This window comes from Ranitomeya variabilis, chromosome 4 (assembly GCF_051348905.1).
Source record: "Ranitomeya variabilis isolate aRanVar5 chromosome 4, aRanVar5.hap1, whole genome shotgun sequence".
In the NCBI taxonomy this organism is placed as follows: domain Eukaryota; kingdom Metazoa; phylum Chordata; class Amphibia; order Anura; family Dendrobatidae; genus Ranitomeya; species Ranitomeya variabilis.
This window is the reverse complement of record NC_135235.1, coordinates 310,509,738-310,533,324: the sequence shown is the minus strand read 5'-3', so window position 1 is coordinate 310,533,324 and position 23,587 is coordinate 310,509,738. Positions and strand designations below refer to the sequence as shown.

The 23,587-nt window shown below is 43.2% G+C and overlaps 2 protein-coding genes across 3 annotated transcripts in view; one reads left to right on the top strand and one right to left on the bottom strand.

The window, feature by feature from the left end:
• The window catches only part of WRAP73 (WD repeat containing, antisense to TP73), a 66,447-nt gene extending 53,118 nt beyond the window's left edge, over window positions 1–13,329 (bottom strand). The window contains exons 1-2 of one of the 2 annotated variants that reach the window (XM_077250413.1): window positions 12,826–13,329; window positions 10,178–10,330 (exon numbers count right to left, since the gene is read on the bottom strand). In XM_077250413.1, the coding sequence (XP_077106528.1) occupies window positions 10,178–10,330; window positions 12,826–12,894 (222 nt within the window). In that variant the 5' untranslated portion in view covers window positions 12,895–13,329. The remainder of the gene's footprint in view (window positions 1–10,177; window positions 10,331–12,825) is intronic. The other variant, XM_077250414.1, reaches the window with a different exon arrangement.
• TP73 (tumor protein p73) overlaps window positions 1–23,587 on the top strand; it is a 253,501-nt gene that overhangs the window by 4,737 nt on the left and 225,177 nt on the right. The gene's annotated exons all lie outside the window — the stretch shown is intronic.

Here is a 23,587-nt window from a genome sequence, read left to right as displayed (position 1 = left end):
GCACCGGAGCTCTGTTGTTTGGACCCACAGACCTCCTGCATGGCATCCGATCCGATAAAAAATCGGATCGGATGCCATTGTTTAGCATTCCGATACCGCAAGTATCGGGTATCGGCCGATATTTGCTGTATCGGAATTCCGATACCGAGATCCGATACTTTTGTGGTATCGGGTATCGGTATCGAAACAACATTAATGTGTGTAAAATAAAGAATTAAAATAAAAAATATTGCTATACTCACCTCTCCGACGCAGCCTGGACGTCCGCGAGGGAACCGGCAGCGTTGTTTGCTTAAAAATCGCGGTTTTCCTTCCTTACTTGAAGTCCCGGCTTGTGATTGGTTGTGTGCCGCCCATGTGACCGAGACGCGACCAATCACAGCAAGCCGTGACGTAATTTTAGGTCCTTCAGGATTTTAAAATTACGTTCCGGCGTTGTGATTGGTTGCGTGCGGTCACATGGGCGACGCAACCAATCACAACGCCGGAACGTAATTTTAAAATCCTGAAGGACCTAAAATTACGTCACGGCTTGCTGTGATTGGTCGCGTCTCGGTCACATGGGCGGCACGCAACCAATCACAAGCCGGGACTTCAAGTAAGGAAGGAAAACCGCGATTTTTAAGCAAACAACGCTGCCGGTTCCCTCGCGGACGTCCAGGCTGCGTCGGAGAGGTGAGTATAGCAATATTTTTTATTTTAATTCTTTATTTTACATATTAATATGGTTCCCAGGGCCTGAAGGAGAGTTTCCTCTCCTTCAGACCCTGGGAAAGAAGCAATTTCTATGGGGCCGCGGCCGGCGTGTCACTGAAAATGACTACGCGTGTCAGCACTGACACGCGTGTCATAGGTTCGCCATCACTGGTTTAGGCACATCAGGGGTCTCCAAACGCAACATGGCGCCATCATTGATTCCAGCCAATCTTGCGTTCAAAAAGTCAAATGGTGCGCCCTCCCTTCCAAGCCCCGACGTGCGCCCAAACAGTGGTTTACCCCCACATATGGGATACCAGCGTACTCAGGACAAACTGGGCAACAACTATTGGGGTCCAATTTCTCCTGTTACCCTTGTAAATATAAAAAATTACTTGCTAAAACATAATTTTTGAGGAAAGAACAATTATTTTTTATTTTCACGGCTCTACGTTATAAACTTATGTGAAGCACTTGGGGGTTGAAAGTGCTCACCACACATCTAGATAAGATCCTTTTGGGGTCTAGTTTCCAAAATGGGGTCACTTGTGGGGTGTTTCTACTGTTTAGGCACATCAGGGGCTCTGCAAATGCAACGTGACGCCCGCAGACCATTCCATCAAAGTCTGCATTTCAAATGTCACTACTTCCCTTCCAAGCCCTGACGTGCGCCCAAACAGTGGTTTACCCCCACATATGGGGTACCAGCATACTCACAACAAACTGGGCAACAAATATTGGGGTCCAATTTCTCCTGCTACCCTTGTGAAAAAAAAATTGCTTGCTAAAACATCTTTTTTGAGGACAGAAAAATGATTTTTAATTTTCACGGCTCTGCGTTGTAAACTTCTGTGAAGCACTTGGGGGTTGAACGTGCTCACCACACATCTAGATAAGTTCCTTGGGGGGTCTAGTTTCCAAAATGGGGTCACTTATGGGGTGTTTCTACTGTTTAGGCACATCAGGGGCTCTGCAAATGCAATGTGACGCCCGAAGACCATTCCATCAAAGTCTGCATTTCAAATGTCACTACTTCCCTTCCGAGCCCTGACGTGCGCCCAAACAGTGGTTTACCCCCACATATGAGGTATCAGCGTACTCACAACAAACTGGGCAACAAATATTGGGGTCCAATTTCTCCTGTTACCGTTGTGAAAATAAACAATTGCTTGCTAAAACATCTTTTTTGAGGAAAGAAAAATGATTTTTTATTTTCATGGCTCTGCGTTGTAAACTTCTGTGAAGCACTTGGGGGTTGAACGTGCTCACCACACATCTAGATAAGTTCCTTGGGGGGTCTAGTTTCCAAAATGGGGTCACTTGTGGGGGGTTTCTACTGTTTAGGCACATCAGGGGCTCTGCAAACATAACATGATTCCCGCAGACCATTCCATCAAAGTCTGCATTCCAAATCGTCACTACTTCCCTTCCGAGCCCCGGCATGTGCCCAAACAGTGGTTTACCCCCACATATGGGGTATCAGCGTACTCAGGAGAAACTGGACAACAACTTTTGGGGTCAAATTTTTCCTGTTACCCTTGGGAAAATTAAAAAATTCTGGGCTAAAAAATATTTTTGAGGAAAGAAAACACATTTATTATTTTCACGGCTCTGCGTTATAAACTTCTGTGAAGCACTTGGGGGTTCAAAGTGCTCACCACACATCTAGATAAGTTCCCTTGGGGGTCTAGTTTCCAAAGTGGGGTCACTTGTGGGGAGTTCCTACTGTTTAGGCACATCAGGGGCTCTGCAAACGCAACGTGACGCCCGCAGAGCATTCCATTAAAGTCTGCATTTCAAAACGTCACTACTTCCCTTCCGATCCCCAACGTGTGCCAAAACAGTGGTTTACCCCCACATATGGGGTATCAGCGTACTCAGGAGAAACTGCACAACAACTTTTGGGGTCCAATTTCTCCTGTTACCCTTGGGAAAATAAAAAATTGTGGGTTAAAAAATCATTTTTGAGGAAAGAAAAATAATTTTTTATTTTCATGGCTCTGCGTTATAAACTTCTGTGAAGCACTTGGGGGTTCAAAGTGCTCACCACACATCTAGATTAGTTCCTTGGGAGGTCTAGTTTCCAAAATGGGGTCACTTGTGCGGGAGCTCCAATGTTTAGGCACACAGGGGCTCTCCAAACCCGACATGGTGTCCGCTAATGATTGAAGCTAATTTTCCATTCAAAAAGCCAAATGGCGTGCCTTCCCTTCCGAGCCCTGCCGTGCGCCCAAACAGTGGTTTACCCCCACATATGGGGTATCATCGTACTCAGGACAAACTGGACAACAACATTTGGGGTCCAATTTCTCCTATTATCCTTGGGAAAATAAAAAAACTCCGGGCTAAAAATCATTTTTGAGGAAAGAAAAATAATTTTTTATTTTCATGGCTCTGCGTTATAAACTTCTGTGAAGCACCTGGGGGTTTTAAGTGCTCACTATGCATCTAGATTAGTTCCTTGGGGGGTCTAGTTTCCAAAATGGGGTCACTTGTAGGGGAGCTCCAATGTTTAGGCACACAGGGGCTCTCCAAACGCGACATGGTGTCCACTAACTATTGGAGCTAATTTTCCATTCAAAAAGTCAAATGGTGCGCCTTCCCTTCCGAGCCTTGCCGTGCACCCAAACAGTGGTTTACCCCCACATATGAGGTATCGGCGTACTCAGGAGAAATTGCCCAACAAATTTTAGGATCCATTTTATCCTGTTGCCCATGTGAAAATGAAAAAATTGAGGCTAAAAGAAATTTTGTGTGAAAAAAAAAGTACTTTTTCATTTTTACGGATTAATTTGTGAAGCACCTGGGGGTTTAAAGTGCTCACTATGCTTCTAGATAAGTTCAATTTTTCATTCAAAAAGTCAAATGGCGCTCCTTCCCTTCTGAGCCCTGCCGTGCGCCCAAACAGTGGTTTACCCCCACATATGAGGTATCAGCGTACTCAGGACTAATTGGACAACAACATTCGTGGTCCAGTTTCTCCTTTTACCCTTGGGAAAATAAAAAAATTGTTGCGAAAAGATCATTTTTGTGACTAAAAAGTTAAATGTTAATTTTTCCCCTCCATGTTGCTTCTGCTGCTGTGAAACACCTGAAGGGTTAATAAACTTCTTGAATGTGGTTTTGAGCACCTTCAGGGGTGCAGTTTTTAGAATGGTGTCACTTTTGGGTATTTTCAGCCATATAGAACCCTCAAACTGACTTCAAATGTGAGGTGGTCCCTAAAAAAAATGGTTTTGTAAACTGTGTTGTAAAAATGAGAAATCACTGGTCAAATTTTAACCCTTATAACTTCCTAGCAAAAAAAAAATTTGTTTCCAAAATTGTGCTGATGTAAAGTAGACATGTGGGAAATGTTATTTATTAACTATTTTGTGTCACATAACTCTCTGGTTTAACAGAATAAAAATTCAAAATGTGAAAATTGCAAAATTTTCAAATTTTTCGCCAAATTTCCGTTTTTTTCACAAATAAACTCAGAAATTATCGACCTAAATTTACCACTAACATGAAGCCCAATATGTCACGAAAAAACAATCTCAGAACCGCAAGGACTGGTCAGAATTGCAAAAAATGGCAAGGTCATTAAGGCCAAAATAGGCTGGGTCATGAAGGGGTTAATATCTCGCTGTGCATGGTAAGCACTGTCATACTGTGCACTAGGGCTCTGTTCAGACTATCCACAGCGTATACATATAATAGAGCTATAAACATTCATGAACCACATGTCCTTTTGGCATGTCTTAGGCCGACATGCAATTGCATATTTGCTATACAGTAAGAAAATATACACAGCGGGAACATGCCATTTTACAACATAAATCAATGGTACCTATATAGTGACATAAGTTACAGCCTTGCTTGGAAGATATAGATCAAGGAATATTCAACAGGTTTTCCGATGGAAAATTAGGCTAAAACAGTGTCTACAAGTGCCCATACATACAAGAGCAAAACTAGCACAACCAATCAATTTACCGTAGGTAAGATTGGCCGATCACCTAATAAGTATTTGAGATCTTTACTCTCTACCGATGGCAGATGTCAGGGGAAACCAGGTTCAGGCATATTGGATTTTAACATGTCTGATTATTTGTTCTCAAGTTGCTGCCATTAAGGACACATGCATGCTCAGCTAAGCTGAGAGTGATGTGTATGGCAGGCATAGCTGTCAGCTCAGGGTATAGGCACATGGCACCTTTTTGGGCAGATTCCGCTCAGAATCCGCCTGTAAAACTACAGCAAAGAATTAACATAATGCACAGCAATGTAAAGACGACGTTGCTGTGCACATGATCAGTCTTATCTGCTTCATGGTTTGAAAACCATGAACGGTTAAAGGTAGAAGTGTGTTTCATCTCCAGGCGGCTCCCACTGGGGAGGTTCTCACTAGTTATAGTATAAAACTACTAAAAAAATAGATAGATAGTAAACAAAAAGGGAAACAGCACAAAAAGATGTAAAAAAGAGGACTTTAATGCCCTGTGGCGTGGCAACGTTTCAGATAAAACAATCCTTTCTCAATTTGTTTTATCCGTGGCCACGCCACAGGGCATGAAAGTCCTCTTTTTTACATCTTTTTGTGCTGTTTCCCTTTTTGTTTACTGTCTGAAAGGCCATTGGAATGCTGGTCAGGGAAGCGTGCACACTTTAAGGTATTTTTTCTGGTGCTGTTCCTCTTTTTCTAGATAGATAGATAGATGATAGATAGATACATGATAGATAGTAGATAGATGATTGATAGATAGATAATAGATAGATGATAGATAGATGATTAATAGAGGATTAATAGATAGATAATAGATAGATAATAGATAGATGATTAATAGATAGATAGATAGATAAGGTTTCAAAACCGCCAGAGAAGCCACTTCAGGAAAAAGACCGCCGGCTCTTTCCTAAAGCGGTTTCACCTCAAAATACCTCGGCGGGTGCGCCTTCACATACCCTAAGGCTGTGTGCACATGTTGCATTTTATTTGCGTATTTTTTGCTATAAAAACGCATAAAAAACGCATACATTATGCATCCCATCATTTAGAATGCATTCCGCAATTTTTGTGCACATGATGCGTTTTTTTCCGCAAAAAAAACCGCATCGCGGTAAAAAAAGCATCATGTTCATTAATTTTGCAGATTTTTCGCGTTTTTACCACTATTTAATGCATTGGGAAGCTCCGGAAAAAAACGCGTCAAAAACAAGAGAAAAACCCGAAAAAAACGCATGCGGATTTCTTGAAGAATGTCCGGTTTTGCTCAGAAAATTTCTGCAAGAAATCCTGAACGTGTGCACATAGCCTAAAAAGAGTATTTGGCTGACAGTAATTTAAGGTGCACAGCCAGCCTAAGCAATATGTGGGGTCTGTGTTGCAAGCGGCTTTCCAGGTCCTTTAAGTTGTCAGCGGCGAGGCTTATGTCTGCCTTTGGGGATCTGTAATAGTTCATGGCTGACCTTACAAGACAGAAGAGTAAACTGACTGGTGCGGGAAGATAACTTTCCTACTAATAGATAAGTCTGTCTTATCTCATGTAGCCCCAAAGAGTTGTACAGAAAGTCCCAAAATATAGCAATAAAAAAAAGAGGACTGCAACTGCATCATTTTTGGTTTTTAACACTGATGTCTATAGAAAAGGGATCCGTTAAATTGCCAAGCGTTTTTCTTCCATGAGAAAAGGATCAGTTTTTTCCTTACTGGATTCACTTCACACGGATGATTACTGGACATCTGGCCCCAGACAAATGACGGCTGAACCCGCCGAATTCAGCCGAAAGTGTAGTCTAAAATGGTGGTGGCGGCCGACAAATGGTCGGAAGGGATGTCCGTCACACCTCTGATTTCAGACTGCTAATTGCATTTTTCTCCCTGAGATAAGCCACCAGATAACGGGTCAGTTGGCGGCTTTCTCAGAGAACACGGGGCGAACGGCCAAACGAGCTCCTGTGTATGAGAGGGTTGGCCGAGATGGCGGTCTGCAGGACAATTGGTCAAAGCATCATTTGGCCAACAGTCATCTAATGTGTATGGCCGGCCTCAGTGATGGAGTCTGATCACTTCACTACTACGATTGGTTGGTGATAAAAGACATCTTAAGAAAAGCCAACACAAGCTAGAGAGCCGTATTGCTCGGCAGAGGACCATATTTTAAGTAGTAGCCTGAAAAGCCACTTAAAACATTGGCCATAGATACGTAAAGGTTTAAAATAAGGCTTTAAATAAATCTTTAAAATAAAGCTCATAATCTTTGGCCAAAAATGACCACCGATCTACTTACCGGATCCTGATTGGCGGTCACTTAATAGCTGGCGTAGACAGGCCGGCCGCTCGTACGATGCACACATAGAATGTCCGATTATACAGATGGTTGAGGGCAGACTCTGACACTGTTCTCAGTGGCCAAGTTACCCCATTTACACCGGACCACGTGAGGCAAAGAATGATAATTTTTAAGCAATTTTTCCTGAAGGAGCTCATTGCTCAGTGCCTGTGTGAGCAGCAGTCTGTTAACACCAGCTGGTGATCATGATAAGACCCTCGTTCTCAATAACCCTGCCGTGTAAATGCACCATTACCTGCCAAGGCTGCTGCCGCTCCAGCACTGCCTCTGCTCTGCTCCCCAATAGTCTATGTATAAAAGTCACCAGCAAAAAAGGTCAATCTACAACTCGTGACCACTGCAGACAATTACTGGCTCCAGTGGTTATCAGCATTAACACTGATTCCACTGACTGGCTGCAGCGGTCACTTGTTGCAGTGGGGTCATTATGGCAACAACCCTGCAGCAAGGAGGACTGGTAGTATCTTGATCTAGAACTATTCCATAACTACCCCTGAACTGTCCCTAGACAATAAACGTCCTGGTGGTCCGCATTCTGCTCTGCAGTCATAACGCCACTGGTAGAGCAGCTCTGCCTCCCCATAGAGAAGGCAGGGATGGTTTATTACGGTCTCTGCCTTCTTGATCACCGAATACACATTGCTGAACGAGGAGGCTGTAATATACCAGCCCCAGTTACAGGGGATGTCAGGTGAAAAAAAAAAAAGTATTTAAAGAAACTCTGTCACCAGGTTTTTGCAACAACAAAATCCTAATGACAGATTCCATTTAAAATATGGAAATGTTCCTCAAAAAAGGTTTTTCATGACATTATCGGAGAACAATATTGGAAATAAATGAAAAATAAATACATTTAAATATAACCACCAACAATCCAAATCAATGTTACAAGTCCCGCCCTGAAGGAATACAAATAAGTATCCGATATATAAAGATATTTGTTACAGAAAAGGGAACACATTTTACATGTATTTCAACAGTCTTTTGGGTGATAAAAAATATGTAAAAACAGACAAATATTTCCTTTGTTTTCCCACCGATAACAAAAATATTAAAAACACAGAAGAGTGTGACAATTACAGAAAAATTAAGGCACAAAATAAAAAAATAAAAAAATGATTTGAATATCCAAATTAGAAAAACAAAAATGTTTACAGCTCTTTAACCCCCTTAGTGACGGGGCCAATATTTTTAAATCTCACCAGTGTCACTTTATGTGGTAATAACTCTTGAACGCTTCAACAAATCCCAGTGATTTTTAGACAGTTTTTTCGTGACACATTATACTTTATGATAATAGTAAATTTAGGTCGATATATTTTGTGTTTATTTACAAAAAATATCAGAAATTTAAGAAAAATGTTAAAAAATTTGAAAAGTTCAAACTTTGAATGAGTATCCCTTTAATCCAGATAGTCATACCACAGAAAAACATTAATAAATAACATTTCCCTCATGTCTGCTTTACATCAGCACCATTTGTAAAATTTTCTTTTATCTTGTTAGCATTTTAGGAGGTTTAAAAATGTAGCAGCAATTTTTCATTTTTTCAAGGAAATTTACATTTATTTTTTTAGGGGCCTATCCAGCTTTGAAGTGACTTTGGGGGTCCTATATATTGGGAAACCCCCAAAAGTTATGCCATTTTAAAAACAGCACCTCTCGACATAAGTATTGAAAACTGCAGTCAGGTAGTTTATTAACCCTTCAGGTTATTTTCAGGAATTAATGCAAAGTGACATGACAAGAATGAAAAAGTGTGTTTTACCACCTACTGTAAATGCTGCTAACTTCAGAAGAGGTTACAACAGCCGGCAGACTCTAAGGCCGCTATTTGGCCGTGAACTGGCATAGCAAACATCAGGACCAAACAATAAATGTCTCATTGCACCGATGGGGATAAAGAGGAAGCCCTCACACTCTGTTAACCATTTATATGATGTAGTCACTATTGACAGCAGCATCTAAGGGGTTAAACAGATATGGACGGTGCAAACACTGATAGTGACTGATGCAGCAAGTTGTCAGCTATAGTAGTGTACAGCTGACAGCTGCTGGATTCTCACCTGTATGGGGAGGCTATTCTCTTATATCTCAGGTCAGTTAAAAGACGTATTGGCGGTCATTAAGGGGTTAAATCACATACGACAAAAAAAAAAAAAAAAGCGCAGATCTCAGTTACTGATGGGAACAGGAGAAGCCCATAGGCGGCCCCCACAGTCAGTCACAGCGCGGCCCCCACAGTCAGTCACAGCGCGGCCCCCACAGTCAGTCACAGCGCGGGCATCCTCGAATTCTGGCAGTTTATGGCCTTCAGCGAAGAGCTGGAAATCAGTAAGTGCGCTTACTGCCACCATGCCGTATGGCTCCTGCAGTGTCGGTGTGTAAGTGCAGGGACAGGGATTTGAGCTTAGGCAGTGCTCGCTTCAGAAAGTGAGTGCACTCCATCAATAACACCCCGACGGCCCCAACCTCACGGCACACACCTGTACAGGCCCCCGACTGCCCCAACCTCACGGCACACACCTGTACAGGCCCCCGACTGCCCCAACCTCACGGCACACACCTGTACAGGCCCCCGACTGCCCCAACCTCACGGCACACACCTGTACAGGCCCCCGACTGCCCCAACCTCACGGCACACACCTGTACAGGCCCCCGACTGCCCCAACCTCACGGCACACACCTGTACAGGCCCCCGACTGCCCCAACCTCACGGCACACACCTGTACAGGCCCCCGACTGCCCCAACCTCACGGCACACACCTGTACAGGCCCCCGACTGCCCCAACCTCACGGCACACACCTGTACAGGCCCCCGACTGCCCCAACCTCACGGCACACACCTGTACAGGCCCCCGACTGCCCCAACCTCACGGCACACACCTGTACAGGCCCCCGACTGCCCCAACCTCACGGCACACACCTGTACAGGCCCCCGACTGCCCCAACCTCACGGCACACACCTGTACAGGCCCCCGACTGCCCCAACCTCACGGCACACACCTGTACAGGCCCCCGACTGCCCCAACCTCACGGCACACACCTGTACAGGCCCCCGACTGCCCCAACCTCACGGCACACACCTGTACAGGCCCCAACCTCACAGCACACACCTGTACAGGCCCCAACCTCATGGCACACACCTGTACTAGCCCCCTCTTGTACATCGCGCACAAGATGAACATGGAGTCTGCAGACCACTCGGCGTGCTGGATCTGGTCCAGGCAGGTGTAGAGCTGCAGGATCTGTAAGGAGCTCACATCCCGGATCACCAGCCTGTACTGGACACAGGAGGCCTGAGGAGAAAGAGCAGAAATGTGAGAAACCCCTGCCGTCTGCAGCTAATCCGAGCCAAAACATTCCCCTCCAGACCCAATACTACTCACATTGGAAACAGTTTTTTTAGCAAAATAATTTTTTCAAATGCAAAATAAAATAATAATAAAAATATATACATCGCGACACTTGCCATAGACTTCAGTACAAGTCGCACTTGATGTCACCTGCACCAGTGTTTTTGGTCACGCAGCTTGTCCGAGAACTGCTGCTGTGTGCCACAAGGCGCCATTTAGCCCCAGCGTAACCAGACTTTGTTCCCTGCATGGCACACAGCGTAAAGTCAAAATTAAAGGGGCTGTCTGGGAAAAATGAAAATGTTCCCAGTGATTTAGTTTGTTAAAAAATCCCAGAAGGAGCAATACTCCCCTCCGGGCGCTTACCTGCATCCAGCGCAGGACGCACTGTGGTCAGTGTTTACACCACAGGCGAGACGTCACCATTCACGGACCGCTGCAGTCTGTGACTGGCCGCAGTGGTCAGGGGACATCTGCAGCGTGCCAGTGACGTCACCAATGATACGCTGCAGAAGTCACCTGCGTTTGGCAGCCAATCAGCCTCTGCCGCTTAGAACAGTGATGACGTCCAACTGAAAAAAAACACAGAGCGGCCTGCGCTGGAGGCGGGTAAGTGCCGAGGAGTAATGCTCACCAGATTTATACCTTATAAGCCCTGCCCATCACCCTTAATAGCATGGCAACAGGCTTCCTACACCCCTTTATAGCCGCATAGGTGCCCCTGCTTAACTCCGAAAAGTGTTTTAGTCATGTCCCGCACTGCATGAAAATTGCACCGTCCGGTCCGATGGGCAAATCCAGATCACACTCAGCGCCGCCCCGCTCCTTACAGACACCGCCTCTTCTGTCCTGATGGAAGTGGATGATGTCTCCTACATTGTCCACACAGGACGGGTCTCACGCCTGGGCGGTGCAATCAGACACTGGCAGAATAAGGCCATGTAATGCGCAGACACCGGTGTCACCGGCTGCTCAGTAGGGCAGAGTGAGGCGCCTGACCTAGGAGACATCATGCACGTCCATCAGGATAGAAGAGGCGGTGTCTGTAGGGATTGGGGCGATGCTGAGCACAATCTCAATTCGCCCATTGGACTGGACGGCACAATTTGCATGCAGCACAGGACATGAATAAAACACTGTATTGGAGGTATACAGGGGCACCTATGGGGGTATGACGGGGGGGTAGGAACCCTGTTTATACAATACAGGAGAGGGGCTGGGTTATAAGCCACAGGACTGGTGACAGGTTCCCTTACATGTACCAAACTACTGGAATATATATATATATATATATATACACGCACCCCAGAACGTGACCAGAACAGGTCATCCTGCAAGGAACAAGTCCTGATAAGGCGGTGCAGAAGTACAGGTACTGTAAAGCAGTAGCACGAGGCGGGTTTATTTCTATAAATCACTTTCCTTATAACATACACCCAGCGCCCCGGATTTGTATCCCGGCCTATAGCGGGAAGGTAATGTCATGTTTACAATAAGGTAACCAGCTGTAAGAAGTGTAAGAGGCAGATTGATTAGGGACTGTCTGAGTCGTGGACATCCCCTGTAAGGATGCACGGATCTCCCTCCAATCCCTGACTGGTGAGCCGCCTGCAGCCCGGCACTGCCCCAGGGTATCAGGGCCACAGGGGCTCCTGGACGGCCACTGATTGGCTTAGAGGTTACACGGCGCAGGCCTCTGCTGCTGCAATGGTGAACTACAACTCCCATGATGCCTCTGGGGCTGAGCAGTCAGTATAGCTTCACTATGTGCCGTCCACTGTGTGCCATGTAGTGAACAAGTCGTATAGTTAGGCTACGTTCACATTTGCGTTGTGCGCCGCAGCGTCGGCGCCGCAACGCACAACGCAAACAAAAACGCAGTTGCGTTATGAACAAAAAACGCAGCGTTTTGCGCCGCATGCGCCCCCCCAAAGTCTAGACAATTTTTGCAATTTTTTTGGAAAACGCATGCGTCGTACAACGCACCACGACGCAAGTACTTGCGTCGTCTGCGTTGTCAATGCAAATCAATGGGAAAAAGGCGCATCGACGACGCAAAAGCGACGCAAACACGACGCATGCGTTTTTTAAAAAGTCGGCGCCGCAAAAAAAATGCAACATGTTGCGTTTGCCGCGCCCTGACAGGTGCGCCCTAACGCCGCATGCGGCGTACGACGCACCAAAACGCATGACAACGCATGTACATGCGGCGCCATGCGGCCCCAATGTTAAAGATAGGGCCGCACGACGCATGCGTTTTGGTGCGGCGACGACGCTGCGGCGCACAACGCAAATGTGAACGTAGCCTTAGAGCGGCACATGCGCAGACCAGATACACCTGCAGTTCGCCAGCACCGTGGTAATACAAGTACCAGCATTTCACGCAGAGCATGCCGGGATTTGTGGTTCCACAGCGGCTGAGCGTGCGCCGCACTCACCAGATATTTCCCATTGGGGGAGAACTTGCACAGCTGGTTGGAAAGCTTGAACACTTCGGAGAAATTCATGGTTTTCGGTCTGTGCGGTTACACAGCAGCAGAGTCCATGTCTGACCGGAGGGCGGAGCGCACGGACGTCAGCGGCTGCGGAAAGGACGTTAGTGGGCGTGAATTTGCTTCTAGAGGGAGGAGCTTGCTATAGGAAACAGAGAAATCAGTGTAATGTGGGCGGGGCTATGTATGCTTATCACGCCGTGTGTGGGCGTGTTCTTTTAGATTAGCATAATATTGGGCGGGTCATAATTAGACATCAACGTGACACATGAAAGGGGTGTGGCTAGAATTTGGAGGCGGAGTCTTTCACTACAGAGGCGGCAAGGGAGGCGGGAACACAGCAGTGAGGACTCGGAGAGGCGGGAGTGGAGGCGGGAGCGGGTCCCGGGCTCTTTCCCGGTGTCACCTCTGACATCTGGGACGTGGAATTAGTTGTCACTAATTAGCAGGAGACGAAATATTATACAAAGCCCTGCAAATAAGTGGGAAGCGGTGAGGCTGTCACATAACGGTCACCGAGAATGGCGCACATGAGGGAGCTGCCTGTGACCGGCTGTACCGACTGTGCGCAGCTTCACCGGCGGTACGGGGCAGGGTAGACAATATTTCTACATGGACACATTGGAAGCCATAGAATCCGTGCTGCAGCTGTGAGGTCACGGTCGCACGTTCAGTATTTGGTCAGTATTTTACCTCAGTAGTTGTAAGCCAAAACCAGGAGTGGGACAGCTCTTGTTCTGCTGCTCCATCTAGCAGGTCCACATGGATATTCCCTCTCTGAACCCTGCTCATACAGGTACTATACAGATGATCAGGCTTTAAATACATCAGATAGGGATTATATACATTAGTAAGGACTGCTCTATAAGGGTATACCTTGACGATTGGTGGAGCAGCTTAGTATACATTTTTTGCAAAAAACGTATCAACCAAATACCCTGTTTTTTACATCTTTTTACTAGCACTTGCTGATTACTGTGATTTTTTACAACAGAGTGTTTTTGGTTTTACTGTGCTCTCTTGTGTCTTCAAGTTTCTTGGTGGTGTGTGAACATGTTCCTACAGACTTGTTCACTGTGCAAGTAGCCCATGTGTTTCTGTTTCCATAAAGACAACATCGCTGTGTTACCACATCCCAAATACAGCACCTGAGTAATAGATGCTCTGTGCCGGCCATAAGTCACAAAAGACCCCGGACACAATGCCCACAGCAGCCATACTACCGAGACCAAGGGGCACACTGCCCAGTACTTACAGCAAACCTGGCCTACACAGGTCAGTGCTCAATGCTGCAGTGCCTTCTCTGCGCTTAGCATATAGTGTGCTGCCATACAGTATGGTGCCCATATAACAGTGCCATGCAGTATGGTGCCCATATAACAGTGCCATACAGTATGCTGCCCATATAACAGTGCCATACAGTAGGGTGCCCATATAACAGTGCCATACAATATGGTGCCCATATAACAGTGCCATACAGTATGGTGCCCATATAATAGTGCTATACAGTATGGTGCCCAAATAACTGCCATACAATATGGTGCCCATATAACAGTGCCATACAGTATGGTGCCCATATAACAGTGCCATACAGTATGGTGCCCAAATAACAGTGCCATACAATATGGTGCCCATATAACAGTGCCATACAGTATGGTGCCCATATAACAGTGCCATACAGTATGCTGACCATATAACAGTGCCATACAGAATGGTGCCCAAATAACAGTGCCATACAGTATGGTGCCCATATAACAGTGCCATACAATATGGTGCCCATATAACGTGCCATACAGAATGGTGCCCAAATAACAGTGCCATACAATATGGTGCCCATATAACGTGCCATACAGAATGGTGCCCAAATAACAGTGCCATACAATATGGTGCCCATATAACAGTTCCATACAGTGTGCTGCCCATATAACAGTGCCATACAGTATGGTGCCCATATAACAGTGCCATACAATATGGTGCCCATATAACGTGCCATACAGAATGGTGCCCAAATAACAGTGCCATACAATATGGTGCCCATATAACAGTTCCATACAGTGTGCTGCCCATATAACAGTGCCATACAGTATGGTGCCCAAATAAACAGTGCCATACAGTATGGTGCCCATATAACAGTGCCATACAGTATGCTAGCCCATATAACAGTGCCATACAGTATGGTGCCCATATAACAGTGCCATACAGTATGGTGCCCATATAACAGTGCCATACAATATGGTGCCCATATAACAGTGCCATACAATATGGTGCCCATATAACAGTGCCATACAGTATGGTGCCCATATAATAGTGCTATACAGTATGGTGCCCAAATAACAGTGCCATACAATATGGTGCCCATATAACAGTGCCATACAATATGGTGCCCATATAACGTGCCATACAGAATGGTGCCCAAGTAACAGTGCCATACAATATGGTGCCCATATAACAGTTCCATACAGTGTGCTGCCCATATAACAGTGCCATACAGTATGGTGCCCAAATAACAGTGCCATACAGTATGGTGCCCATATAACAGTGTCATACAGTATGCTGCCCATATAACAGTGCCATACAGTATGGTGCCCATATAACAGTGCCATACAGTATTGTGCCCATTTAACAGTGCCATACAGTATGCTGCCCATATAACAGTGCCATACAGTATGGTGCCCAAATAACAGTGCCATACAATATGGTGCCCATATAACAGTGCCATACAGTATGCTGCCCATATAACAGTGCCATACAGTATGGTGCCCATATAACAGTGCCATACAGTATGGTGCCCATATAACAGTGCCATACAATATGGTGCCCATATAACAGTGCCATACAATATGGTGCCCATATAACAGTGCCATACAGTATGGTGCCCATATAATAGTGCTATACAGTATGGTGCCCAAATAACAGTGCCATACAATATGGTGCCCATATAACAGTGTCATACAGTATGCTGCCCATATAACAGTGCCATACAGTATGCTGACCATATAACAGTGCCATACAGAATGGTGCCCAAATAACAGTGCCATACAGTATGGTGCCCAAATAACAGTGCCATACAGTATGGTGCCCATATAACAGTGCCATACAATATGGTGCCCATATAACGTGCCATACAGAATGGTGCCAAAGTAACAGTGCCATACAATATGGTGCCCATATAACAGTTCCATACAGTGTGCTGCCCATATAACAGTGCCATACAGTATGGTGCCCAAATAACAGTGCCATACAGTATGGTGCCCATATAACAGTGTCATACAGTATGCTGCCCATATAACAGTGCCATACAGTATGGTGCCCATATAACAGTGCCATACAGTATGGTGCCCATTTAACAGTGCCATACAGTATGCTGCCCATATAACAGTGCCATACAGTATGGTGCCCAAATAACAGTGCCATACAGAATGGTGCCCAAAGAGCAGTGTCATGTAATGGTAAAATAACTGTGATACAGTGTGGTGCTCAAAATAACAGTGCCATACAATATGTTGCCCATATAACAGTGCCATACAGTATGGTGCCCAAATGACAGTGTTATACAATATGGTGCCCATATAACAGTGCCATACAGTATGGTGCCCATATAACAGTGCCATACAGTGTGGTGCCCATATAACAGTGCCATACAATATAGTGCTCAAATAACAGTGCCATGGTAAAATAACAGTGTTATTGGTAAAATAACAGTGCCATATAGAGCTTGTTCCAGGTTTATGGCTCCTGGGTGGCAGAGTCCACAGTTCGCCCCTCTTCTATTTTGATTTATTCGTAATATACTAGGGTTTGTTTTTTGCAGTACATTTCTCAACACTATTTTTGGCCCATATGACTTTCTGATCTTTTTTTACTCCATTTTTTGGGAGGTGAAGTAAAGGCCCCTTTCACACATTAGTTTTTTGCCATCAGTCACAGGTTTCATCTGTCGTTCGCCGGATACGTTGAAAATTGTTTGTTCGGCGGTCGGAGACAACGGACAAAGTAGCTACTTTTTGTCTACATCGAAAAAGCAGACAGCGACGGATCCATCGCCATCCGTCATTTGCTAGAATGGAAGCCTATGGTGCGATCTGTCAAATGACGGAATCCGGCAACGGATTCTGTTTTTTTTAACTGAGCATGCTCCAATTCAATCAGCCAGATCCTCTAGTCGGATCCGTCCAAAAAAACGGATCCATCGCATCAGTTTTTTACAATCTGTGACGGATCCGTCAAGCCAACGGATTGTGACTGATGGCAAAAAAATGATATGTGAAAGGGGCCTAAGCTAAAAACAGCAATTCTGCCATATTTTAAAGATGATGCCATTTATTGTATTCGCTAAATATTACGCATGTGGCAGTACTAAATATATGAATATACTCATCTTTAGATTATAATAATGCTCTGGGAAAAGTAGAGTGAATATATATATATATATATATATATATATATATAATGTATTTATTTATCTATTTTTTTTACCTTGTTTTTTTACATTTTCATTTTTAGCCCAGTAGAGGACTTGAACCTGCAATCTCTTGTAGAATATACTGTATTTGTCTGTGTATTGTAAATTCTCTGTTCTCTGAAGCCCGGCCCTGAGTAGGCCCCAACACTTAATACACTGTGCATATAATAAGAGCAATAAAAGCACGTGAGAACAAAGATTATATTAACTGTAATCATTGTAAAGATGTACATAATAATTAGAACATGCCATAATAATGACATAAGAGCATTACATACTAATGCATTGCCTAAGGTTGGCATTCTGTACATTGTGCATTACATGTTTGTTTTTGTAGGATTTCTATTGTAGCATAGTAACTGCTCTTATACAGTTAAGAAATATATAAGAAAATGTGCACCAAAGGGACTGGTATAATAAAAATAAAGAAAAAAAGACAGCAATTCCTACAGCAAATTCTCCAAAATATGAAAAATACAGTCAAAATGCAAACTACTCTGAACCATCAATAATGGTTAATTCTGTGTTATATTATACTCCAGTTAGCACTTATTCACATGCTGCAGTTGTGATGCTTCTTGGTGGCACATCTTTATATCTGCACACACAAAGAGCAAGCAGAGGTGAGATTGTTATATGGCAAGACAATGGTGATATCACATTGTTTTAGCAATTCATCTCATAAACCTGCCATACACGTTAGATCAGAGGTGCACAATCTGCAGCCTGGGTGCTACGTGTGGCTCAGGAGGAGGCTTTTTTTTGTGGCCCCCAACCATATGGACACAGAAATGCCTTTCTGACTAGTTAACTACTGTATATGGTTGACTGTATTTGAGCAGCCACATATAGAACAGTAGAGTGAAGGACTGGTAAGTACTGGTGCCCAGTGTAGACATCTCTGGATGCGGGATACACAAGGAGAATGGGGGCTCTTCTTTGGCAGATTAGAAAGGAGAATGGGAACTGGACACTTTAGTTTTTGATAGTTGTGAAATGTTATCCAGTAAGCACAAAAAAACCATAGTCTCTATTGTAGAAAGCTATGGGCATGCATGACCTCTTCCTCATTATGGTATATTCACAGTTTTATTTACTTGGATTTAGAAGCAAATTTTAATACAAAATCCGCATTTAAAAAATAAATTGCTTGAAATACTCCTACTCAAATACTCCTGCTCAAAATAACATGAAAACTAAAGCAATGGGTATTGTGCACTATGGTAGCTTTTTACCATTAACATTAATTGGAAGAGGATTTGATGCTTATTTTTTAGAGTTTCAGAGCACAATCTATTTCTAAATACTCCTCAAAAACTGTGATGTGAACATTTCATTAGACTGCAGATTGGTGGAGGTAGGTATAACTTGTTCAATCATTCTGTCCACCAACATCTGCCACCAGGGCTGCACTGGGTACATCACATACCCAGCTCACATCACCTCTGCAGCCAATCACTGAGAAATAAGAAGCAGGAGGACTTGCTCCGATTTGTGCCCGGAAACCTGCTACTTCACTTAGTCCGATAGATAGATAGATAGATAGATAGATAGATAGATAGATAGATAGATAGATAGATAGATAGATAGATAGATAGATAGATAGATATCAAAGAAGAGGCAGCACTCCATTCCTTCCAAAGAGTATAGGATTTATTCAAATCCACATGTCAGTGCGACGTTTCAGCTCTACTGAGCTTTTCTCAAAAGTCGCACTGACATGTGGATTTGAATAAATCCTATACTCTTTGGAAGGAATGGAGTGCTGCCTCTTCTTTGATATTTATTGAATGTGGACGACCAGTGGACAGGTTGCCTGGAGGCTTTGCACCCAGAGATAAGTAATAGCAGTGTGCTGTTCCCCTTTTTTTCTAATAGATAGATAGATAGATTATAGATAGATAGAAGATAGATAGATAATAGATGATAGATAGATGGTAGATAGATAGATAATAGATAGATAATAGATGATAGATAGATAGATAGATAGATAGATAGATAATAGATAGATAGATGATAGATAGATAATAGATATATAGATAATAGATAGATAGATAGATAGATAGATAGATAGATAGATAGATAGATAGATAGATAGATAGATAGATACGCAGCACTTGTCCATTTGTAAAATAGCCAATAACCTCCCAATATGAAAAATATAAAGTAGAGGCAGCATACCAAAAAGGAATCAGAAGAAAGAAAGAAAAAGAAAGAAAGAAAGCAGTACCAATCCCATATAGTAGCTGTTGCAAGTCCCTAGGTTGTAACCCTGCTACCTTTGTATATAAATCCCTTCAAAACAGGCACTTGTCAATTTTGGGGGGAAATTAGATCGATAAGAAATGGATAGATGTGAGATAGATTTCAAAGTATTATTCCCACAGTATGAGATATAAAAATATTAATATAATGACAATAATTTTCTTAGTCTTGTAAATGAATTTATTTTTGTGTCAGTTTCCATGCTGTAACAGTAATATGAAAATTTTGAAAACCAACTTCATACATTTTGTAAGCAAATTATTTCAGATTGTTTTATAGTTTACACTTGCAACGATATTTGCTATAGATACTGGTTATCATTAATATTGATGAAAAGTTTCTAAGAATACCTGTGGACACAACAGTTTGAGGCCATTGTAGAATATTCTAAGATATTTTTCACCTGAGATTTCTTGTAATTATATCCATAGTGACAGTTCATAATTTAGCTGCAGTACATTTAGTCAGAAAAATAAACATTTTTACACGATTTTTATATTGTTCTTACATATTTATTTATTTTGCATACAATACTATTTATAAGAGAAAAACTGACATTTATTGATTTTTTTCTTTGTGTTTTTCTTTCCGCATATATTCTTCCTCTATATTGTTATTTATATTTTTTTGTACATTTTATGCTTTAAATGTAGTATTCCAAATTTTATAACAACTAATATGATCTGAAGGTAAACGTCTGCTGCACTGATTAGCATATTATTCAGTGTATTATTTATGTAAAAAGTATTTATACAAGTTTTTCACTTTATCACACAGAAAATAAGGTGTGTGTGTATATATATATATATATATATATATATATATATATATATATGTATATATATATATATATATGTTTGTTTTTCCCGGTGAGCACCCTGTCCTTGTCATAAAAAGGTGTGGATCCATTGTTTACAAAGGCAGAACAGGTGATTTTGGTGCTATATGTTTTTGCTCTCAATTCACATAATGCGAATAAAGCCCATCGAGTGCAATACTAGAAAAATATATATCGGTACGGAGATACATAACCGTATATAACAATATGAAATACAATGTTTGCCCTAAATTTAAAATGCAAAAAATATATCAATCAAATAGCAAAATCCTAGAAGCAATTTCTAAATTCAGTAGTTACATAAATAATTACAAATTACAAATTATAATTACAAAATATAAAAATAATCTAGGGGAAAAAAATGACGTTTCACAAACACAGAATTCACTGACAGTCTCAAATCACCGAAATCTCAACTCTAAATATCAACCATCTAAGTATAAACGTATAAATATACACACAGATATTTAGATAATATATATTATAATATATGTAATATATATCGATATATAGACATTATCTATTTAGGTTCATTATAAATATATAATCACACCCACAAGATTCCTATTTCGTTTCTCCCACTGAGAGCACTCTATATTATGTGTGTGTGTGTGTGTGTGTGTGTGTGTGTGTGTGTGTGTGTGTGTGTGTGTGTGTGTGTGTGTGTGTGTGTGTGTGTGTGTGTGTGTGTGTGTGTGTGTGTGTGTGTGTGTGTGTGTGTGTGTGTGTGTGTGGCTTGTTGTACACCAGTAGAATCTCATGATGCCGGGATATACGGTTCTGTCCCTGTGTGGTAGGTGATGGGAGAGGTAATAATCCAGTGTTCTCTACATCAGGAGCAGTAGGTGAGGGATGCAGATGATGTTGTCTTTCTGCTGATAGTACATCGGGCGATCTGTGGCCGATCAGTTATACCATGCTATGCAGGGCTCGGTCTCTCCTAGCCTGGCAGGCATCCGTGCATGGCTGTAGCTGCTCAGCTCCAAGTCGCCTGCGACTTTCAGTACAATTACCGGATTGTCGCATGATGCATATGCGACTTCCCTGCGGGACAAAAGTTCTAGGCGATCTTCCACGAAATCGGCGGATGCAGGCTTCCCTGATGGTCTCCAATCCCCGGTCCTGGGAAGGTTTGGCAGGTTTTCTCCAGCGCTCGCCCTCCTATGGCTTTGCCCCCTTTCTGCCTGCGCTTCCCGCCTGGCATGCCTAGAGAGGCGCCTTGTGCCAGCTCCCCCTCCCCCTTTTTTTTACTTCCTGGCAGCTCTGTCACCTTCATCCCGTGTCGCAACCCTGTAATCTGAGCAATCCCACCCACCCCAGTCCCCTCCTATACCGCGCATCTCATTCCCAACCAAAGCTTGCAACTGCCAGACAGGTGTCACCTGCTACATGGAGGTGACCGGCTAACAAGGAGTTAAAGGGACCCTTTGTGGTGCCCGGCCAAGCTCCCTACAAGGGACTACTGCCCAGAACCTGCACCCCTGGATACGTGGAAGGAGTGCAGTACTTTGGCCACATTCATGCCCAGTGACAGTGATCAGAGAGAGGACTGTGCGGGGCTCCATCAGGACAGACTGGGACCTCAGGTACAGCAGTGATGTGTGTGGCCAGGGCAGATCTTGTACCCCTGCCCCATGATCATTCCTAGCAGCCGGTCACCACACTCTAGGTCTGGTGTTGTCATCTGCATGCTGTTCCCTTGGCTGCAGGTGAGTAGCAACTACTGTGTAAGGATTCCTCAGCTGAGCTGGATGATGGTGGTTATTATTCCTGCAGCATATTGTATTGCATCTGTACACGTTGTGTGGCATTATGGAGCCAGTCACATGGGATGCCCAACACTGTGAGCCATTTATGTAAATACCCCGTATACACTGGAGTTGTGACATTTCCTATAAATGTTACTTTGTAGATGATGTTAGCGAGTTGTTACTGTTGGTTACTTGTTACATTCACGAGATTCTTAAAGAGGCAGTTCACTTAAAAAAAAAGTCGATTATAAGGGCTGCATGCTTAGAGAATGGGACTGATCATGATGTATCTTATTTGTTTCTATGGGACAATATTCCAACAATGCACATCGACATGTTGGGCATGCCAAAAATCATTAAAAAGTGGTCAACAGTAATAATCCCAGAGAGAGCAATTCACAAATTCTGATTTTAATACCATGTAGTAAATTAACCCCCCATGTACTGTGATTTCAGGCAAACATTGTAATAATTAATAATGTGAAGTATGGAACGCTTCACATCTAGGCTACTTTATTATCCCAATATACTGTGGATCTGTCACCAGAGTTCACAATGCTAACTAAATACATTCAGTTCAGAAATCTCTCAGACCTGATGAGACTGGTGTATTCACTCTGAAAATCAGTCAGAATCACTGTATAATCCTTTGTGCAAGTTTCCTGCCTAAGGTCAAAATGATCATTTAAATAAAAAGCTTATTCTAATTTGAGGGTTTTACAGCTATTCTGACCTGTATTTTCATAGTAAGCATACTAGCACCATCAGGCCTAATATATTTATGTAATAACATATGCAGCTTGTATTAGGAAATCCTGTGGCAGATGCATTGAAAGCTATTTGAAGTGAACTAGTAATTAAAGTCTATTTAAATTATTTAAATGAGCCAATAATGGGGAACAAATGTCATTAGATCACTCGTGCACCAAGTATGTGCTTGTGTAAACATGCCAGCAATCACCCAATGAACAAGCAAAATGCTTGTTTGACAAGTGTTTGGATCATTCATGCTGGCATTTACATCACTGTTCTTGGCAGCAGATTGTCCCGTGTAGACAGGAGATATACTGCTGATAGTGATGATATTCTATATACACAGAACGATCATATTAACGATTGTTCTGTATGTATGGAATTGTGGTCAGCCTGGCTACACGAGGCATTAAAGGGCCACTGATTGGCTTGCATATAGTTGACTGTCAGTCATTTAACGACCGCGGTAAGGGTAAGGTCACACAGGGCGTTTTTGCTGCTTTTTTTTCTGCAGCAAAACCTGATCTTCTTGGCAGGAAAGAAGCTGCGTCAAAAACGCAGGTTTAGGTGCATTTTTGGTGCTTTTTTTGCTGCTTTTTTGGTGCGTTTTTTTTCTCTTTGTCCATGCTAATGTACTTG